General features: G+C 39.2%; 1 protein-coding gene across 1 annotated transcript in view; it reads left to right on the forward strand.

Annotated features, from left to right (window-relative positions):
• The first annotated feature begins 258 nt into the window (after positions 1–258).
• Positions 259–21129, forward strand: part of antxr2a (ANTXR cell adhesion molecule 2a) — a 76858-nt gene continuing 55987 nt past the window's right edge. The window contains exons 1-10 of the mRNA XM_044332314.1: positions 259–829; positions 7863–7934; positions 10453–10524; positions 11778–11859; positions 11960–12064; positions 12226–12294; positions 13698–13778; positions 16992–17052; positions 18364–18459; positions 20798–20867. Coding sequence (XP_044188249.1) covers positions 657–829; positions 7863–7934; positions 10453–10524; positions 11778–11859; positions 11960–12064; positions 12226–12294; positions 13698–13778; positions 16992–17052; positions 18364–18459; positions 20798–20867 — 881 coding nt within the window. The 5' untranslated portion in view covers positions 259–656. The remainder of the gene's footprint in view (positions 830–7862; positions 7935–10452; positions 10525–11777; positions 11860–11959; positions 12065–12225; positions 12295–13697; positions 13779–16991; positions 17053–18363; positions 18460–20797; positions 20868–21129) is intronic.

Below are 21129 nucleotides of genomic sequence, written 5' to 3' on the forward strand. Positions count from 1 at the left end.
AGTACTTCAGCTTGCAATCTGCTGCAAAACTTCTATTAAAAATAGTCATCTTTATACTTTTCCATCACTTATTTAAAGTCCAGTGGCATGCTTAGTAAGCATTTCTCCTCTCCAGTCTACTGTTAAATGCAGCATAATTTCACCCTGCATGTATTAAAAACAAAACACAGGCCACCAACGTGTTATGACTCATTTTGTAACTACTTCACATTCATTCCCATCAACGGTAAAAGAGTTACGCCTGTAGCGCTCAGAAATACGAGTTTTTTGAGGAGGACTTGAAGGCAGCTTAACTTCTTCTCCGAAGTGAACTTGTGAACAGTAAAGTTCACTACTAGAAGTGGGTTAACGTTACAGTTTATCATCTAAACAGAGTCGAGGTGATCTGAAGAGCCGGGTTTGGTCTTACTGAGGATGTGAGTGAGTGAACACTGAGTCAGGAAGATGAAGAAACAACGATGACGTCGCAGCGGTTATTTCCCTGATTTCACAGTCAATCTGTTAACTTGGTTGTTTTGGAGGAACTTTGCCATGTAGCTCTTCACACCGTGGGATGTGCAAGTCGTATTCTATCGTCTCTATCTAAAGACTCGGATACTTACTGCTTTTTTTTTTCTTCGCAAGACGTCTCACTGACTTTTTTTTTTTTTGCAAAAATGTTGGATAAGTTGTCACATCATTTTACCGCCGAGGATGAACTTTTCCATGGAAAGAGTCGGTGGAGTTCAGCGGCGGTTGTTGTGATTCTCTTGGGTTTGTTTGCTTCGTCCTGCTGGGCAGAGGAGGCATCCTGTAAAGGAGCCTACGACCTCTACTTTGTTTTAGACAAGTAAGTAACACAAAGAGCCTGCTTGTGTTTCCGACTTTTCTCCGCGCTTTTTGAAGCCAGAAAGTTGAAACAAAGTTGCTGTTGCACTCTGCAGGAGAAGATAACGTCTCCAAATGTTATAATGTTATAATATTGTAAATTATTATGTTATAAACTGTTTTGTTTCCTGTGGAGGAAGAGGAGAAGTGATGTGGTACTTCGCTTTGTCGCAGGTGTGACACAGTTTTCTTTGACCTAATTATTGTGCTACTGGTTTTACAAGATATGCTCTTTTTTGATAGCTGTTACCAAAGTTGGTAACAGCACAGCAGCTTGTTTATACTTGGGAACTAATTTGGCCATAAGTACGTCGACATGCTCATATGGCAACCATGTGGTCTGGGTGTCCACATACTTTTTAATAAAGGGAGGACTTGATGGCACCGGATGAAAGGGCATTTGAGACAATAATGGCAAGAGTTTGGGGAAGGCCCTTTCCTGTTGCAACATGGCAAAGTGCCTGTGCAGAAAGCCAAGTTCATAAAGGAATTATTTTCCAATTTCTTTCTGGTGTGCAAGAACTTGGCTGGCCTGCTCAGAGCCCTGACCTCAATCCCATCCACCACCTTGATTGTGTGTTAGGACTTATCTGTTATCTATTGCTGTTATGGTTGTTGGAAGGGTTTTGGAGTGACAGGTTCAGTAAGTCCATATACAGATGGGTGATGAAGGGAAAAACTGGTACAGGTTTGAATGCTTGACCCCTACAGTGAAGGGATCTGGTGGCTCTGTTATGCTTTGGGGCACGTTTTGCTGGCATGGTTTGGGTCCAGTTGTCCTCTTAGAGGGAAGGGTCACTGCAAATCAATGGAGGGATCTCTTCCAGGATGACAATGCCCCCCATTCATAGGGCACGAGGGGGTCACTGGATGGTTTGATGAAAATGATGTGAATCATATGCTATGGCCTTCGCAGACACCAGATGTTAACCCAACAGTAGTTCAACTGGAAGTCAAGTTGAACTACTGTTCAACAGTAGAGGTGATAACACCTCATCTGCCCAAATTTGGTCAACACATCAGTCTTTCAATGGTAGCCATTAGAGCCCGACTGATATATAGGTCAGCTGATATTATCAGCCAATATTGGCCCATCACAGATAGGTCAGTATTGGCGTATATGTTGTCTGATATGCGCTGATATATATTTTTTTATTTTTTAAAGTTATATAGGCAGCATTTTACTATTTTTACTGTTTCAGTGCGCTGATGTCATTATAAATATCTTTATCACAAGTGTTTGATAACCACATTTGAGAGATCATTGCAAAACATGTGTGTTCATGTATGTATTCTGTGTTTATATAAGATAATCAGTCGATATATTGATATTGGAATCATTTTACTCCCTAATATCTGTATCGGCATCAGCCCCAAAAATCCAGCATAGGTAGGGCCCTATTAGTTATTGCTAATATGCTTATGAGAAGGGCAGCTGATAGCTACACCGGCTTCTTTGGAGCTGCTCGGTAGCCATCAGCGCTCTGGTTACTGAAAGGACCACAGAGTTTTGTTTAGTCAAGTTCCATACCGATTTTATCTGTCAAACAGTATAAACACAACACACTTGCATAAAATTTAAGTAGCACAAAACACAATCAATAAGATTTGCCAGTAAATTAAGCATGGCACGGAATAAAAACAATAAAACTTATTTCCAAATTGGTCCAGGCAGTGTTTTAGATTTTAGAGGAATGCAATGATTAGCTTCATTTATTTCAGTTCAGTATGAAAATCATCAGTGCAGAGATATGAAACTTTCTAAAGTCTGTCAGTACTTTCCATTAAATGTAATCCCTGCTTTTTTATTGATTGTCAGAGTGATGTTTTCATTGCACAGCACAGTTAAGACCTTTCAAATCAGTGTGTAGCTTTGGCAACTTGGCAAAAATAAAAGCAGACACAATGTTCTCTGCATTACCAAACTCACCAGAAGTCTCAAAAAAAAGTTCAAATGAATTGATACAGTGCAAGCTTGGAAATAATAATAATATCACAATAAAAAAAATCTAAAAACAATACAGCACACTTATCTACTGTATGTTCATCCCTTATCTGGAAATTTCTGAGTGATCATGTTGGACCTAGTTGGATCTGGTCCAGAACTAACAGATAACTGAGGCCTCTCCCTGTTTGGCTCAGTGCTCAGTTGATACAAAGGAAGAAGAGAATACTCAGATAAACCTCATGCAGTATCACAAGTCAAACCATAACCATGACTTCCCCTTACTTAACCAAGTAGTTTACCTTGCAAATTAAGTCTGGAGGGTTTAAACCTCTTCCTCCCCCACAATAACCAAGAAAATACTTCCTACTACTTTGAAATATATTTTAAAATCAGTCATCTGTCTTGACAGTGAAGTTCTCACAGTTTTTTTTAAAATTCCTTGTAAGTTTATAGATCTAAGAAACATTTCAAGTCTAAAGTGTTGCATTCTAGGTTTTCAATCCTCTCTGTCCTGTAGGATCAACTTGCAGGAATTTTACCACTGTCCTATAATACCTTAATATGTCTGTTATCTAGAATATCACCAAAAACAACATCTTCCAAGGTCACAGAGAGGTCTTTTGAATGCTGTGTGTGAATCATACAAACCAGCAAGACAGAAATGCATTACTTGTTAAGAAGAGACTTTGCCAACGTACTACTTCCTTTTCTGCAGAGACACAGGAAGTGCTTTGAACATCACTACAATACTTCACAGCCAGATTCAGTCAGTGTGCAAAATCTTTGCAGAGCTGCAGTAGCATCATGCAAAAAGTCTTTCAATATATATTACAGAGAGTTTACAGCCTCGACAGCAAATATTTATTATCTTGTCCTCCTCCAGCTTGGAAACGTGCCATCGCTCAGGGCCCTTGAGTTGAAACACTGTTCCCCTGACCTGTTTTCATGCACCCCACCCTTATCTAAATTGCCAAATTACAGGATGATAATGGAGATTGTTGGCACAAGTTTGACCAAGTAAATCATTTAGTCTGCATTTTATTACATTTGTGAGCTGTTGGGTCTGTTTAATTTACATATGCAAGTGATGCAAAGGGATTTGTGAAAATACTATAAAAGTCAAGTCTGTGGTGATTTCTTCATCATCAGCTTGGCAGTATCCGAGATGTTATTACACATCTCTTTGCAGGAAGTTTACTTTGTCCCCACTGATAAGTAGCTCTACTGTTTTTGTATTTCCTGCTTTTACTGATTAGAGAACCCAAGAATCTAATGTCAGCACTTTTGCGGCTCTAGATTCTTTGCAGCAGTGATTCTGGACAAAGAAAATGTTCAGTTTGGTTTTCTGACACTGAGTAATGATGTTTCAACCTGCAGCCAGTTCATAAACACTCAACTTTTTTAAACACTCAAGTAGCTCTTTCCAGTGGAAACGTCCTCTGATGAATGTGAAGTGACATTTATTATGTCACTGATGGTTGTGGGTGGTACAGTACATGTCCTAAAAATTCACTGTCGTTATACAAAACAACCAGATGGGAATTAGCACAAGGGAACACTGACAAACTGAAATATTGTGTTGAGATTGAAAGTTCATTCTTGACTTTGGAAGCTGTCTCATCACAAGGTATATTTATAAGCTGTTCTGGAGCTTTTGATTATATCACATGGTATTCCTAGTTGTCATCTTATATGTTTAAATCTTCCATTTTTTATAGCTCTTTTAATGAAGTTTATTCTATACCTTGGAAACAGTAGTTGACAATGTTTGAAAGGCTCATAAAAATGAAAATTTGAACATGTGATCTTCCATAACAACTGGGCAAAATTTCATCTGGTTATGTGATATAATGTGAGGACCTCTAATTGGTGCTTTAGGAAACATTTTGAAAGCAGTATGTTTTGGGAAAATGATCACCAAACAAGTGCAATAACCGTGTTGTGAAAAAGACAAGGTATATCTCAAAATTATGGCAACTGAATCCCAGATTATATTGAATCTTAGATGACAGTATTAATATTATATTGCATAATTGACCAGCTTTAGAAGCTGGTGTACTTGGAATCAGCAGCTGAACATCTGGAAACTAATCATGAGCAGTGATAGCAGTAGTAAATGGTAAATGGACTGCATTTATATTTCACCTTTCTAGTCTTATCGACCACTCAAAGAGCTCTACAATCCATTGGCAACGTTCATACACTGATGGCAGAGGCTGCTATGCAATCATCAGGAGCGATTCAGTGCTTCCTGTCCACACCGATGGAGCAATTTGGGGTTCAGTATCTTGCCCAAGGAAACTTCAACATGCGGACTGGAGGAGCTGGGATCAAACCACCAACCTTCACATTAATGGACAACCCACTCTATTATTATTCCAGCGTTATGGGAATATGCTGTAAGAGTTGGGAAGAGACTGTTATTCCAGCATTATGGGAGTAGGGCTGCAACTAACAATTGTTGCAATTATCTTAACCCTCTTGTTGTCCTCCTGGGTCAAAATTGACCCGAAGTGTCATTATGTGTTGTCATCCACAAAAATTGAAATGGTTTTAAAACAGTATCCTGACTAAACTTTTACATAAACCAGTCTGCCATAATCCATCAACATATTTTCCTCTGATCTCAACTATAGTTAAAATAATTCATAATTTCGTAGTCAGTCCTCAATTTTGTCCTCCCGGGTCAAAATTGACCTGAGGACAACAGGAGGGTTATAATCCTCCAATCATTTTCAATTAATCAGTTAATCATTTGGACAGACAATAGTGGAAAATGGCAAATCACAACCTTTTAAAGCCCAAAGTGATGTCTTAACCCTCCCGTTGTCCTCGGGTCAATTTTGACCCAAAACAGTATCCTGACTAAGCAATTATGAATTGTTTTTACTATAGTTGATCAAAATTGACCCGAGGACAACAGGAGGGTTAAAATAGTTTGTTTTGTCCAACCAACAGTCAGAGCCCAAAGATATTTGGTTTTCTATCAAATAAGACAGAAAAAATCCTCAAATTGAGAGGATTGGACGAAGGAGTGTTTGGTATTTTTGCTTGAAAATTACTTTAATGATTAATATCGAAGTAGTTGCTGATTAATTTTCTGTCTAACAACTGATAATAATTGTTTCAGCTATAGAAAGGAAGTTGTGGAAATGCAGGTTACAGATTGCAAAAGTGAGATTTGACACCACTGAGCAGATGAGTAACACCATGAAATCCGTACAGATGTGTTCCACAGCAGTAAAAATAGAACATGTTACCACACTGCCATCATCAACCACAATTAACCCCACTAATTACCTTCCAATATTGTCAAAGTGCAGTGGAACTTTCCTTCACCCCCGCCGTCGTCTCTTTCCCTCCGCCGTGTGACCTTGTCTTTGGGCAGCGGGGAGGAGATAGAGGTGGCATGAAAGATGAGCCTCCTAATGGTCAAACTCTTCTGTTTTATGTTCGCCGCACATACTGTACATTGAATTGTAATTATTGGTTTAATTACCTCTTTGTCGTTACATCAAGGGCACTTTTTACACACTGTGTTCATTGTGGTCAGATTGACTTATGGAGGGGTGAACAGGGCCAAGGGCTACAGGTTGACACCCACCTAACATTGGTTTGTCCTTGAACACAATGAGAAATTTATGCATCGTTTTGAACAATTACCAAGTCTTAATTAGTTTTAATGAGACAAAGACAGTAAAGGAAGAAGTACGGGGGGAGGGGGGGTGGGGGGGGGGTTATTCAAGTAAAAGTAGCAATACCCCTTAAAGGTAAAATACTATATTTAAATCAAGAAAAATAACTGTTTTCTTCTTCTTCTGGGTTAAAGTGTGCATCATCAATCATCATAAAATCAACTCAAGTTAAAGAGTAATCCAGAGAAAAATAGAAACTATTTAACATACAAATTAAGCAGCAGCAGCATTTTTGTGAAAAAATACAATAGAAGTATTGACAATAAAATGTACCCAAGAAGAATAGTAGAATTTACTTTTGCTGTATGTAAAATCTTCAGTTTTTGGGGATTTTCATGCTTTCACACTAGCTGAAGTTAAGACAGGAAGGAAAGAGGGAACTGAGGAAGAACATATTGAAGAAAAGTGAGGAAAGACAGGGACAAAAGGAAAGAAGCTATTACAATAAGGGAGGAGAAAAGGAAGAAGGAAACAAGGAAAACAAATGGAGGAAAAGTGCAGTAATAGTCTTATAGTAGCACGGTCTTTGTATTCACTAATGGATTAATTTTAGAATAGAATAGAAAGCATTTATCGTCATTTCGCCACAGTACAACGAGGCTGGAGGTGCAACTTCCTGAATATATAAGAAGAGGATATGTAAATATAACTACAAGAATAAACACTTGTGAATATATATATATCATATGTGCACCTCAGATAGACATTGTGCATCCATCCATCCAGTCTTGTGTACTTCCTCTACATGCCCACGTTTATGTATATACGCACTTACTAACTGTTTTTAAACAGACTTTCTTCTTATAGGACTTTGGAAAGTCCTGTGTAGGATTTACTACATGGGTAGTGAACATATTTAAATGTGAATTATTGCTGTTTTTTCTTGCCTTAAAGAGTTTGTTGGGATCAGAAGCCGTCGTGATGTTGGCCTATAAGCTTTTTGGGACATTGAATATGTGACTGGACTGTACAAATACAACTTCAAAATTGTATTTAAGTACAGTAACCTCCACTTCTGCTTAATGACTTCCTGTTCATGAGTATTAGTTACTCTTGTACCACTTTTTCTACTCGTATACTGAGAAATCAACGCTATCTGTACTGTTATATCTCCACCAGCCAACTAGATTTGTTTGAATTGCAGAGCTTGTGTGAACAGTCGACTGTTCTAACAGCTGAAGTGGCTGCTGTAGTAGACAGACTTATCAGCACAATTATCCAGCATGTGGCTGGTGTTAATGTCCAACTGTGGTTGTGGTACAAAGCACAAATACTCTACAGTATTTTACTCCACAGCACACAATCTGCTGCCGCCGACGAGCTGCGAGCTGACTGTTGTTATCTTGTTTCAGGTCTGGAAGTGTCGCTGGTGACTGGGTCGAGATTTACTCGTTTGTGAAGAACCTCACCGACAGATTTGTGAGGTGAGTATGAGGTCACCGGCGCCAACATCATACATTGTTATTAGAGATGAAAAATAATGTTTTTGTGTGTGTGGTTTGTTGTCACTGACTTAAAAAGGGTTTCATAAAGCCAATATTTTAAAATAAGAACAATAATGAAGTGAAAACAATTTAAACTTGCACATATTGCATGGAACAAACACATGCAATGATTTGATGTTGAGAGCAGCGTGTATTAATATCAAGATGCACACAATAAAGCACAAATATGCAGTAAATATAAGATGAATTTCCTACCAAAAAAGCCATTCCCCATCTTCAGAAAGTGACATTTGCACTGAGAAGAATGAGGTGAATGGTTGGAAAAATAGTCTTTTGTCTGTGAATCCCTTTATTTTACATATATTTGATATCCGGATGGTTGGAATTATAGATATTTATCCCATAAGACACAACCCACAACATAAGGTGCTGCCTGCGGCACAGATTTAAACTACTTCCCACCTGTTTTTATAAACTACGAAATTGCAAAATCCACTACATCCTTTTTTTTTTTTTTTACACATAATTCATTAAGAAGACAAAACCGGAGAAGCCGCTTTTAAAACGTTCAGCTTGCATAACGTTTGAGTCAAACGGCGCCTGCCAGCACAGTACAGACGGTAGCGACCCAGCCAGAATGAAGTGGTTGGTTGAAGAAAATAGCAAAGGCACCAGGTGGGAGTGGGTGGCAGAGAGGAGCAGTCTTCTGGGCTGTGAGAATGGCCATTTGCACCGGGGAGGGGAGGGGGGGAGGGGGGGGTCCGGCTCTCCACACTTATCCCCTTGCTTCCACCACAGAACGGCTGACAGGCAGACAATGTACAGTAAAGCAAAAGAACACTGGAAGGCGACGAGGACAATCTGCTAAACAATACTCGCTCACCAAGATCACTTCTGTTCCGCCATGTGGAGCAAACTGGTCTACTTCATCAACCACCCCCCCCCCCTCCCCACCCAATCCCCCCCATGAAGAAAAAAAAAATCCCACCACCACCACCACCCTCTGATTTGTCCTTGGCATCGCTGCTTCTTTATCTCGACTCTTTCTTAGAAATAGAAAATATCTCATTGCTGCTGAAGAGGTAACAGACAATCATAAGCTCTTCTGAAACTTTGTTGTGAAGCCGCCGCCCAAAAATGTCTCATTTATGACTTGAGTGGTGGCTTTTTAGCCCGCATTACTGTATAGCTCTGACACTTGCGGACAGGATGCTACAGCCGCACCCTGCCAAATCTGGCCGTGTGGTTTAAAGATTGCACTATTTTTCTGGGGGAGGAATCGCGACTGGGGCCATGTGTCATGTGGGTGAGAAATATCAGCACCTCTCCTTATGCTCCGAAAGGCTTCTCAAAGGATCTCTGAAGGAAACACTTGTCAGCTTCATTATCCAAAGTTAAAGTCGCTCTGTCGTCTGTGCTTGTAACAAAGGTGGGAAGTAACTGTGTTCATCTACTCGACTTCTGCACTTAAGCACTTTACATGGTAATCAAGTATCTGTTTCGCAGAGACTTCCTACTTGTCCTCCATCTTTTCGTCTTCCACATTTATGTCCGGCAGAAGTTACTTGTTACTTATAGCATTTAAAGATTTTATAAAGAGACAATTCTCGTTTTTTCAGTTTTTTATTTAAAATCTGATTGGATCATTCTTCTATATGTGAGGTGACATGAGGCTGTAGACTGGACTCAGTGATTATATTGCTCTACAAGGTTATAAAGTCATGCACTGCAACAACAGTAACAGTGACTAAGAAACAGTATTTGGTCACTTATGTCCGAGAGCAGATCAGTTTTAAACGTGTGGGCGTTCACTGCAAAAGAAAGTTGTTTCACAATTTTTAAACACAAAACTATGAAGTTTTTCAAGCACGTTTTTAGTGAAAGGAGTTTCCTTATTTCTCTTTTGTTTTCACTAATCTCAGCTGGATATTTACTCAGGAACCAGCTGTGTTTGCAAATAAAACTAGTTTATATGAATAAGCTGAGGAGTCCGAACGCTCCGATATGACCCAGATACCGAATGTAAACAGTTCTGCCTTCACAGACTGAAAGAGTCGGTCTGATGCCGGACTCTGCGGACACATCAGAGCGTCCGTCCGGTGTCTGTTCACAACCTTAAAGTCGCAGGTACAAAGTATTTGTGCAACAGGATGTATGTGTGCATGTGTGTGTTTACTCGTGACTCATCATCACAACATGTTCCGTGTCTGTGAATTGATGAATCACTTCCTTCGGTTTGACAGAAGCCGCTTTAAGTCATACACTAATATTAGTTGACATTAAGAGATCCCCTTCTGTTTGCTTCATTATTTATGCCATATTAATGCTCCTTAACTTGAATGATGCTGAGTGGGTGGTTGTTTGATAAGGCGGATGAAGGATGGAGGTAATTTATCACTATATTATATTGTTTTAGCTGAATCTAACGAGATATTACGAGTAAATGAAGCATTTCTGCCTCCTAATTTTTTTTTTATTTGTTGTTTTTTCTCTTCAGCCCCAACTTGAGAGTCTCCTTCATTGTTTTCTCAGCCCAAGCTACAGTCCTGCTGCCTCTGACTGGAGACAGGTAACTGACCTCTGACCTCTCTGGAATACCTTTCTGACACTGTTGTTACATCATATTATCATCTCGTGCTTTATACATCATACATATGCTTCCATGTTTACTGTACTTTAACATGAAATGCCTCAAAGTATGTCTTAAGATGTTTTTAGGGAAGCAAAGCATAAACAGGAAGTACATTTATTTTTATATCCTACAACAATAATGGCCACTGACTAGTGTTGGACAATATGATGATATACAGTAAACTGTGTGTTTATACAGTTATATCTCTGTGTGTATTAGGCTGTTGTGGACAAGGTCACAAGTCAATTTTGCTCATTGTTGTGGTAAATTAACTTAATTTGTCAGGTATTTAACTTGCTAAATTAACATTGTCTCTACTGATTTTTCCAGAAACTTTCTCATATCATAATATATAACAAGATAAAGACAAAGAAAGTATTTCTGTTTCTTCTTTAACTATCTTTGCTTTTCCATGTAGGGGGTATTAGTGTTATTTTTTCTTCCATATTCCCTTCACTTACTTTTAGAAACTACATATTTCTTGTCATTCTCTCTAAGAAATCCAAGACTGGCACAAAAAACAGTAAAATAATGTCATTTTAAGTAGTAAAACAACAGTAAACTGATGCAGTTTTGCTTAATAGATAAAAGTGCATGAATGATAATAAAGTGCAGGCTCACATAAAGGGTATGCATCACTTTTAATATAACAAACAAAATATATAATATAGCAGCGTAGAGGCTTATATGCACCGTCTTGAAGTGTACAGTTTGTAAATACTGACTTAACATAGTGCACAGCTGTAATTCACATCAATGTAACACTGATTCTGGAGCAGTTATACAGTATGTGATGTATATTTTACTCTGTTGTAGTCATACAGCATGAAAATCTTCACTCAGGTTACCATAAACTTCTTGCAGGCTGAGTTAAGATGAAATGTTTGTGTGGTGAGAATAGTTTCAATTCTCACTGGTTCACCAAATGCCAAAAAAAAAAAGACTTTGAGACACTCTAGATAAACATGTTCACCGTATGGCGCTTGGAATAGCTTCTCTTTTCATATTTATTACAAGAACAAACTGTCTCTTTTATTGGAACCATTAACACAAAATTTGCTATACAAATAGATCTGAATGAAGGGATATTGACATGCATGTTTTTTCCAGTGGTAATACAGAAACCAACAATGTTAAAGAATAAGCACACAGGAAGGAAAATCATTTATTTGATGTGTTTTTTTTTTAAGATACAAGATCGATGAAGGGTTGAAGCGCCTGCGAGCCGTGTCTCCAGCGGGTGAAACGTACATGCACGAGGGAATAAAAGAGGTCAGTTTACCCTCTCGAATAACTTACAGTAATACTCAATACAGGTAAATTGTTAAGCTGGGATCTGATGAAGTGTTTTGTCGTTGGTTCGAACCTAAAGGCCGCAGCTCAGATAAAATCACAGACGTCTAAATCCTCCAGCATCATCCTGGCTTTGACGGACGGGAAACTGGAAGTGTACGTTCATGAGCTCACAGTGAAAGCGGTGAGGTTCATATTGTCGATTTATTTTTAAAATTTTACTTGTTTACTTATTTACATTACTACCATATAGAATGAGTTCTGTTTCATAGTGTGTTTTCCTTCTTTTTCTTGTATTCAACTTGTTGAACTCTCACATCATTTACACGTTTATCTGATCCGCAGGCTGAACAGGCGAGGACATACGGCGCTCGCGTCTACTGTGTGGGTATCAAGGACTTTGATGAGCAGCAGGTAAGAGAGCTGGAGTCTTAATCTGCGGCAGCCGAACACGGTGAAGTCTGTCTCTGACTGTATGCTGAGTGATTACCGTTTGTAGCAAACAACATGCTGTCATGTTTGAAGAGTGGCAAGAAGGGTAAACACTAGTAAGATCAGAGCTGTTACCTGTGTGGAAACTTCATGTCTTATTATCTTCTCTGTATCGTTCACCTGCCTCCTGTTGGCTTGAAAGGTAACTCTAAAAAGTTTCAGCTGTGATCTGCTTGAATTATTTTCTATTAAAATGGATTCTAATAGCAGCAAAAAGAAACTTCTCAACCGTCTCTTGCAGCGTACTCCACTTCTCTGATATGTTCAAAATTGTCACCAAAGTAAAGTGCTCCTTATGAAGGTTTAGAGCTTGATGGATGTTGAAGTCTACAACAGGCATTTTTCACCAGAAAATGGTGAAAAATGCCTGTTGTAATGTCTAAAATCCCCTTTTTTGTCTGATCAACCATCAAAAACCTAAAGATATTCAGTTTACTATCATGAACAACACAGAAAAGCTGAAAAACTTCCAATTTGAGAAGCTACAACCAGTGAATAAATGGTACTTTTCCTTAAGAAATGACTAAAACAATTATTCAGCAGCTTTACATACAGTATACACCAGGTTGGAACCCGCTGGCTGAATGATAACAGGGTTATTACAACACAACAACCATCTACAAGTAGTCAAATAATGGAAACTACATGCAAAATGCAGAGATATTAGACATCTGTTTATCAGAAACACAGATGCTGAGATGGTTTGCTTAATCATTGAACTCTGTTAAAGTACAGTAGAAGTGTTATAGGAAGTCTTTTTTGGGAAGTTCTTTGCAAGCAGTAAGCGAGTTATCGTTCTTCCTGTCAAGACTGACACATATTCAATCTCTGAATTGTGCCAAAACACTTCTTGCACAACATAAGATCTTGGTGACAGGTGTGTAGGATCAAAAGACTCTTGACTTACATACAATTTACACAATTGCATTGTATGACTGTACAGACTGTCTGCACAGAAGTCAGACGTTTTCCTTCTCATGTCAGGTCGATGTGTAGTTTTACTGTCTTTCTTCCAACATGGCGGCCTGTACCTCGTAACCATCGGTAACCATCCAGTGATGAGCGCCTATTAAGTCAAAAACAAAGGCGATATTGCTCCCAGTTTGTGCTGCAATGGGTTTTTTTTTTTCTTTTTTTTTTTATGGTTGAGCAAAGTGTTTGCCACAGTCATGCCATCTGCTATGTCTGCTCTTGCCCATGATATGAAAGGAAAGACAGTGCTCAGTCATAAAGAGGAAAACAGAAAAAGAAGAAAGCACGATTAAATCGGCCGTACTTCTCGTTTACTCCGCTCTCTCTCTCTCTCTCTGTGGTGATACCGACAGCTCGCTGACATCGCCGACACCAAGGACCAAGTGTTTCCTGTCAAAGATGGCTTCCACGCACTCAAAGGCATCGTCAATTCTGTAAGTTTGCCTACTTTCTGCTTGTGTGTGTGTTGTTGTTGTTGTTGTTTCAGTCAACTCAGGTCATCTTTTACACATTATATCCTGATTTAAGAAACATTTGAAGATGCTAACAGTGCAGATTGTTTGGTAAATTTGGAGTCAGGTGGGTTAAAAAAAAAAAAAAAAAACAGTTGCCTTGGTTTCATTGACGTTTGTCACAAATTAAAGCAGAACCTCTGTGAACTTCCTGCAACGCTGCATGGAAAATGTCTGGAAATAACTGCTTGATGTGTCCTCAGTTTGTAGACGGAGAAGGAAACGTCTAAACTGTTCTGTAGCAAATTACACACAGGAATTGGAGCAGCTTGACAGTTAGTCACTGTCCATATGACATCCTCCTCACAGTGTGTTTTTTTTTTTATTGTGTTTGAGTGTCAACACAATAAAACTCTTCAGTGCTGCAGCAGAGCTTCAATACAATTCATTTTATTTTGATTTAATAAAAATCAGAATAACGCGTCAGATGCATCTCTTGCTGTAATCGATGTATAGCTGTCAGAGAATAAGAGTCCCCTCAAACAGTTTAAAGTATGTAAGTTTCCCATGCAGCCTCCTCCTCGTCCTCTGCCAGCCAATTAGTGATACTTTCCATTTGCTGCAGCTTTTTTAGCCTAAGTGCTGTCAGCCAAGGCGGGGGTTTGTATGGCAACATTTTTGTACATGAGTCTGAGTCTGGAGTCCTGCGGAGTACACTGACCTGAGCCTGGACCCGCATCTGTGTCAGAGCCAACAAGGCCGGCAGTGTTTTAGAACTAGACGGAGCTGTCAGAGACGTGCAGCTGGAAGGACGCACGGAGCCAAACGGTGCGACTTTTATCCTGTTGTGTGATGCAAAGTAAAAAACAGATGTTGCTTTTAAAAGGACTGTTAAGTAAAGAAAGGTTTAAATCTGTTTCTCTGTTTTGTTTAATAAACTGTGTAAGTGGAACGATGGAGATCTGTGATGCTAAATGTGCATTTCAATCCTGTTTACTTATGTAATTTTTGTATTTATTGCAGAGATTAAAACACGATCATACATTTATGTGTTCAATTTCACAATCAAAACAGAGTCTGCAAAATCAAAAAGTGATAAAAAAAAAAAGATAAAGTCACGATTAATTGAAAACAGATCCTTTACTTGTATCATCATAAAGTTAAACAAAACAATGACAAAACACAGTGAAACAGGAAAAAGGAAAAGATGACACATTACTTATCTAACCCAGAATATTTTGATGTGAAGAGCATGAGGAGCCATCTTGTAATAATTAACATTAAAATGTGCTTACAACCTCTAAAAAGGGGGTGGATTTGATTATCGAAAAATCAGATGAAAACACGCTCCTAATCAGTTTGTGCTGAGCTAAGAGGAAGAACTCGATACACAGTCTTGTTCTCAAGGTCGTCGTGTTCCCATTAAAGCCTTGTATGCATTTTTCTATAGTTTCAAGGCACAACAACACTTTTCCCCCCTCAAACTGTTCTAAAGCCTGTACAACAATGTCCAGCACAACAACAACAACAACAACAAAAAAGAAAAAGCTCATCCCTTCAAGTCCTCAGAGGCTCCGAGCACAGTAGTGACGCTTCCAGCATCCAAATGAAGGAGCATTCTTCACTGATTGGTAATACTGGATTCCTGAATACTTGGCCTCCTCGCTCCTCTGTTGGATTTCGAGGATTTGAGATCATCTGTGCAGCCTTTTGCTGCAGGATCCACGCTGCCTCTGTGACCAGCATGACAAAACTCACAGAAAGAGCTCAGCAGCAAAGTTCTGCACCCTGTTAGGCTATTTCTTTTTTGTGTGTGTCTGTAATACACTAGCTCTTTATTGTCTGAGCTGTGGGCCTTATGGGAAAACCCCAAATTACAATCTAGCCACATCGTTATTGTTAACTTCCCGTAGCTACCGAACACGTCTAGTCGAGTTTAGCGACCCGTGCCGCATCGCTGACTTTATAACTCGTGCGATCTTGTGACGATATATATTTAGAAGTAATGTAGGGGCAGGAAATGTGCTTCTGAACCTTTCCGTCTAATTATTCCCACAAAATGACTCCACAGAAGCAAATCCTCTCAGAAAACCCACCAGTTACAGCACTGGCTGAGATATTTGGATGACTCTGGATATTTGGATGGCTGCCTCCTTTCCCCCTGCAGCCTGTAAATAATGTTTGTCAGTAGATCCCAGAGAAATGAATAGCTGCTGTTTGAGTTTAACCAACTGAGACCTCTAATCTCTGCATTCAAAGCTTATATTTTAATATCCTTAAAACACTAAGGGTTTGGTTTGTGACCCTCTCAGCCTTAATAAATGTCTTAATTTACCTGTATTTCTTTAAAAAAGTACTTTTATATGCTATATTTAAGAGCAGGTGCTTCTTTTTTAAATGGCAAATTTGGCATTTTGGAGCAGAACTGTTCAGATTTCTACACTTCATGGGAAAATGATGACATTTCTTGGGTCCTCCGTCGTTTCAAGCTTAGGCAGACAAACAGTCAATTTTGTTTTTTTTTCTTTTTTTTTCTTTTTTTTTTCTCAGGCACTGCCAAGGAAGTAATTAGACAGGGAAAATAATGGCACAGAGGAACAGCAGCAGATCCTTTTCCTCCCAGCTGTCATCTACAACCCTCTCCCCTTTTAACGATTCCATATCAAACCATCATATTTAATAAGGCCGCTGTAAACACTTCCCCTTCCACTCCTTCAGATTGAAGTTTCGCCCAACATCAAATGAAAGGTTCAAGTGTCCTATATTGCAGTTAATATGCTTCTTTTTACCGACTGTGTACTGAGATTTGCATAGTTTGTCCTCTGTTGATTTATTGAATCATAGCGGATAGCGCGGCTCTATGACAGTGGGCTCGCACAGGCCTCTTTATATGATAATGCAGGATCCCGGAGGTTTTTTAATAGAACTGAGGAATGTAATAGTCTTGCATAATTTTCCCATAAAGGCTGACACAGCTGCTGTTTCTCTCTCCCGTCCTCCTCGCCGCTGATGTTCAGCGCTCTCCACTTTAGTCGCCAGGCCCCCCGATCAGGTGCAAGACATTTCTCAGGTGTTGCGCCTTAATCTGTTTTTCTAAACTTGACAGAGCCGATAACGGCCGGGATTTGATGTATTTACTCTCGGCCCTCAAGCGATAATGTACCCATTTCATTTTTTTTTATCTCATCCCTGCAGATATTAAAGCGATCGTGCATAGAGATCCTGGATTTGGGTCCCTCCAGTGTCTGTGTGAACGGTGAGTGGATCGTCCTGCTACAGTCAATCCCCGGAGCTCTGCATTGATAGATTTATCTTCTGCAGGAATCCCTATTTTTACTGCATGCTTACTGAACTTCAGACATCTTCCCAAGAGGAATTCTAACCGGTGGTGGTAGCCAGGCTGCTAAGAGACAAGGAGTTGAAAATCATCAGACAGTACTTAAACTGTCATGAGAAAACTCTCCACTGAACTTCAGAAATATTTGATTATTATATCGTTTTGCAGCTCTGAAACACTTTTATTTCCTCACCCTTCTTTTAGGGTAGTTCATCTAAATCAGTGGTTCATTCGGCTTGTGACCGCTTGAAATGAAGCATTGTGGTCTGCTCAAAACGTGTGATGTGTTTTTTTTCTTTTTTTTTCTTATTTCTTCTGGGTGGAGGCACATTTTATGCCTTTATTATGGGGACAGTGTAGATATGACAGGAAATGAAGGCAGACAGAGATGGGAGGGTGTGCAACAAAGGTCTGCTGCCAGATTCAAACTGCGGATGTTGCGGTTATGTGGCATGCCTCTTAACTAGTTGGCTATGGGGAGCACTGCTTGAAATGTGTTAGTTTTAGAGCCCCCAGACAGGTAAAGGTATCCAGTATTTGTTAAGGAAAAAAATGAAAGAAAACTTAAAGAAAATACACATCATTTTGTGTTACAGAAACATATTTTTCCTTTCTTATCCAGATTAATCTTGGGACCATATGTTGGGACCCTGACCCCCATGTTGGGAACCACTGGCTTAAATATCATGCTCAAATAAATCAGCTTAAAAATCTGTCAGAGCTACATTCATGGCTGTGGTATAATTTGAGAAGGGACGCAGTTTTGCTCTTGTTAAAAAGCTTTAGGAAGCAATAAACATGTCTCAGTGCAGGCCAGCCATCTGAAAACATGGATATCGCTTTGCCATCATGTCAAATACCACAGAACCAAATTGACTTGAAAATGACCACAATGATGCAAGACAAGTAAACCAAGTAGAGTCTAATCTATCAATATATATATCACATAATATGCTATATATATATGCTAGTGTCCCTAAAAAATAAGATATGAAGAGAAAATAATCATTTCAACTTTTACAGACTGCATTTATTTAGTTGTCAGAGGGGAAAGAAGAGGAACCTCTAACATATCAGTAAATGAAAACACGCCTGTCTGATAGTATCAGAATACTGTCTATCTGCAGATGTTATTCCAAACAAATTCCAGATAAATGCTAGAATCTTGACTATATATTGGTCCCTAAAACCTCCTCCCAGTCTTATCTCTTGTTTGTTTACATTCCACAGAGACCTTCGACATCGTCGTCACAGGGAACGGCTTCAAGCTCGGCAAGACTGATGAAGGGGTCATCTGCAACCTTAAAGTCGGCCAGCAAACCCTCAGTAAGTGGTGGAAACTCGCATCCAGTTGGACATAGTAGGTTTTCAGTCAGTAGAGAGCAGAAACAGAGCCAAAAGGGAGTGAATATTGGACTTATACTCACCAGGTGGACAGAAACACGACTCCAAATGGATGATAATGTTGCTCCGTAGCAGCTGGATGTTGAAATAAGCAACTGTTTGCTAACAGGTTCAACATTTCAGCTTAAACGGTGATGACATGTCAGTGTAGAGTGCACAAATTGTTTTCGCTGCCTGTGGGTGGCCAAAAAAAATCAGATGTTGCAGGTTTGAACGCAACACAAGCAGTTGTGAGACCAGCTGAATGCACACCGCAAAGACAATAACGAAGGAACTGGTGCAAAAGCTATTTCTGAGATAATGATGTGAAGCTTCAGTGTTCAGTTTGTTGTACATCACATTCTGTTATAGACGCCCTCTCGCTGACTTGCAGACCTTCCATCCTCTTTCCCTGCTGCTCCGATCTCCGAATTCGTCTTGCATGTTCATTTATATTTTGGAACTGTGAAGATTTATTGTGATTTTAATGGATTTTATGTCCATATCCTGCACAGATTTTATAACTCAGCACATATTTTTATCCGACTTGCTCTAATATGAACTGGATTGCACATAGTGGGCGTTCTTTGGAAGGGCATGGCTAAACAAACCCCAGTTTGGATATGTCCCTTATCTCGTAGCTGCTCCTTATCTTTATGATCTGAATTCCCAAGAAGAAAAGAGGCTATGTAGGTCACTGTGCTCCTTATTTTGAGCTTGCAGTCTGTTCAGTTGAGAAATCCTTTTTTTCAGGAAGCTAACAGGATTTGGCACCAAAAGCCAATCATTTCAAGCACTCATTTGGCCGTGGGATCTGTGGGATCGACGACTGCCAATGACAACACTTCCCTCCTTGACAAGTTATTTTTGATTTTCAACATTTCAACTTGACTAAAATACTTGAGCATATTTTTTTTTTTTCCTTTTTAAAAAAGAAATCCATCCGAATTAGAAAGTGGCCATTAGCAGATGTCTTCCTGTTAGTCCTTTCTCAGTTTAGGCTGTCTTACATTCGCCCACTTGGGGCTATTTATTCCCTTATTGGCTTTTGCATGTGTTCAGCCCAGACCTTTTTAACAAGGGGGCACCTTATAATTATGGACAGGCATCATGGCAACTATGGAACACACACCACATATGTGGAACAGATGCTACTGTCTTCTCCATCACCAAACCAGTTGGAGCTCTGAGCAGACAAGCAGAAAAAAAAATATAATATCAATAATCTGAACGACCTCCATGTTTGAAGATGGTTCAAGCCTCTGCGAACCTGATGAACACACACACACACACACAGACTCAGATCATAAATCAGTCTCTTTCTCTTCCTTAAAAAACATTATTTCCTCATGCAATGCTGAGGGGCCAAAGAGGGTAAAAAGATCAAGTGAGGTTTGTTGGCTCGTTGTTTTTCTCTTCTAAGATTTGACAAAATGTGTTGATAGTGATCCTCAAACACCACTCATAGTTACATAAATGTCTTATGTTTCATATAAAAGGATGTTAAGTGGTGAAATTACCACTTGTGACCACACTGGCCACTGTTCAGCAAAAGCTACATACAGTAGTCTCATTTCATGTAAAAGCTAATTAACTAGAGACAAACTCAGGTACAGTAGAAGCACATTTAACCCTTTAACATCCACCCTTTTTATAGAATTTTTCACCTATTTGGCATACCCAAATGGAAAAGCTTTTAGTATTAGGCTTCATTTGATAAGTGATATCTTCTAGTTTCTGGAAATGTGTTTGTTTAGCATGTGGCTAAAACACAAACAAAACTACATTAGTTCAAATAAGGCTCAAAAAAGGTGTTTTTGGTCCTTGTTTATAATGAGTCATATTTGAATAACAATAATTAGGACATGCTTTATGCCACAACTATGCAGAACACCTTATACCTTCTACATCTTGTCAACCTGTATAAAATTCCAGACCTCTAGGACTAACCTTAGGGGAGCTTGGGAGTTTTTAGTTTGTGGTGTCACTGGTGTCCCTGAACCTCTCCAATCATCTCCAATTGGCCAAATTGTGCCAATTGCTTTGACTCATTACTGCGTGATGCTACCGCTTACAACTGGCTTAAGCGGGTCGCCGTTGAACCGGTGTATGTTAAAAGGTTAAGAGATTTGCAGTAATAACAACAAGAGTAAATATAATCTGTTTTATTCACCATGTTAAGCATTTTGGGGACGAGTTTGCACCCAAGTTTTTATTTGATTCATCCAAGGAGTGGTTTTAATGTTGTCTTTTGTCTTGTTTTTTTTTTTTTTTTTTGCAGTTCAAAGGCCGACTACGGTGCTTAATGATTATCTGCTGTGTCCTGCACAACCGCTCTATGAAGTCGGACAGTAAGTACATGAGATGAGATTTATGTTTAAAGGAGGTGATGAGGGAGTGCCAGTGATTAATACTTAAACAAAATATCAATATATCAGTATATTGGCCAATCATGTGGTCCATTGGATAGATTTTGAGGATTCACAATGGAATTTGTGACTTATATTTTATAAATGATCTGCTGTTTTCTATTACTTCTGTTACCAAATTGGAAGTCACTTCATTTTGAATTTATTGATCCTGATGGTAAGGATGGAAAAAAAACAAAAACAA

The sequence above is a fragment of the Thunnus albacares genome, chromosome 2, assembly GCF_914725855.1.
Source record: "Thunnus albacares chromosome 2, fThuAlb1.1, whole genome shotgun sequence".
Taxonomy (NCBI): Eukaryota; Metazoa; Chordata; class Actinopteri; order Scombriformes; family Scombridae; genus Thunnus; species Thunnus albacares.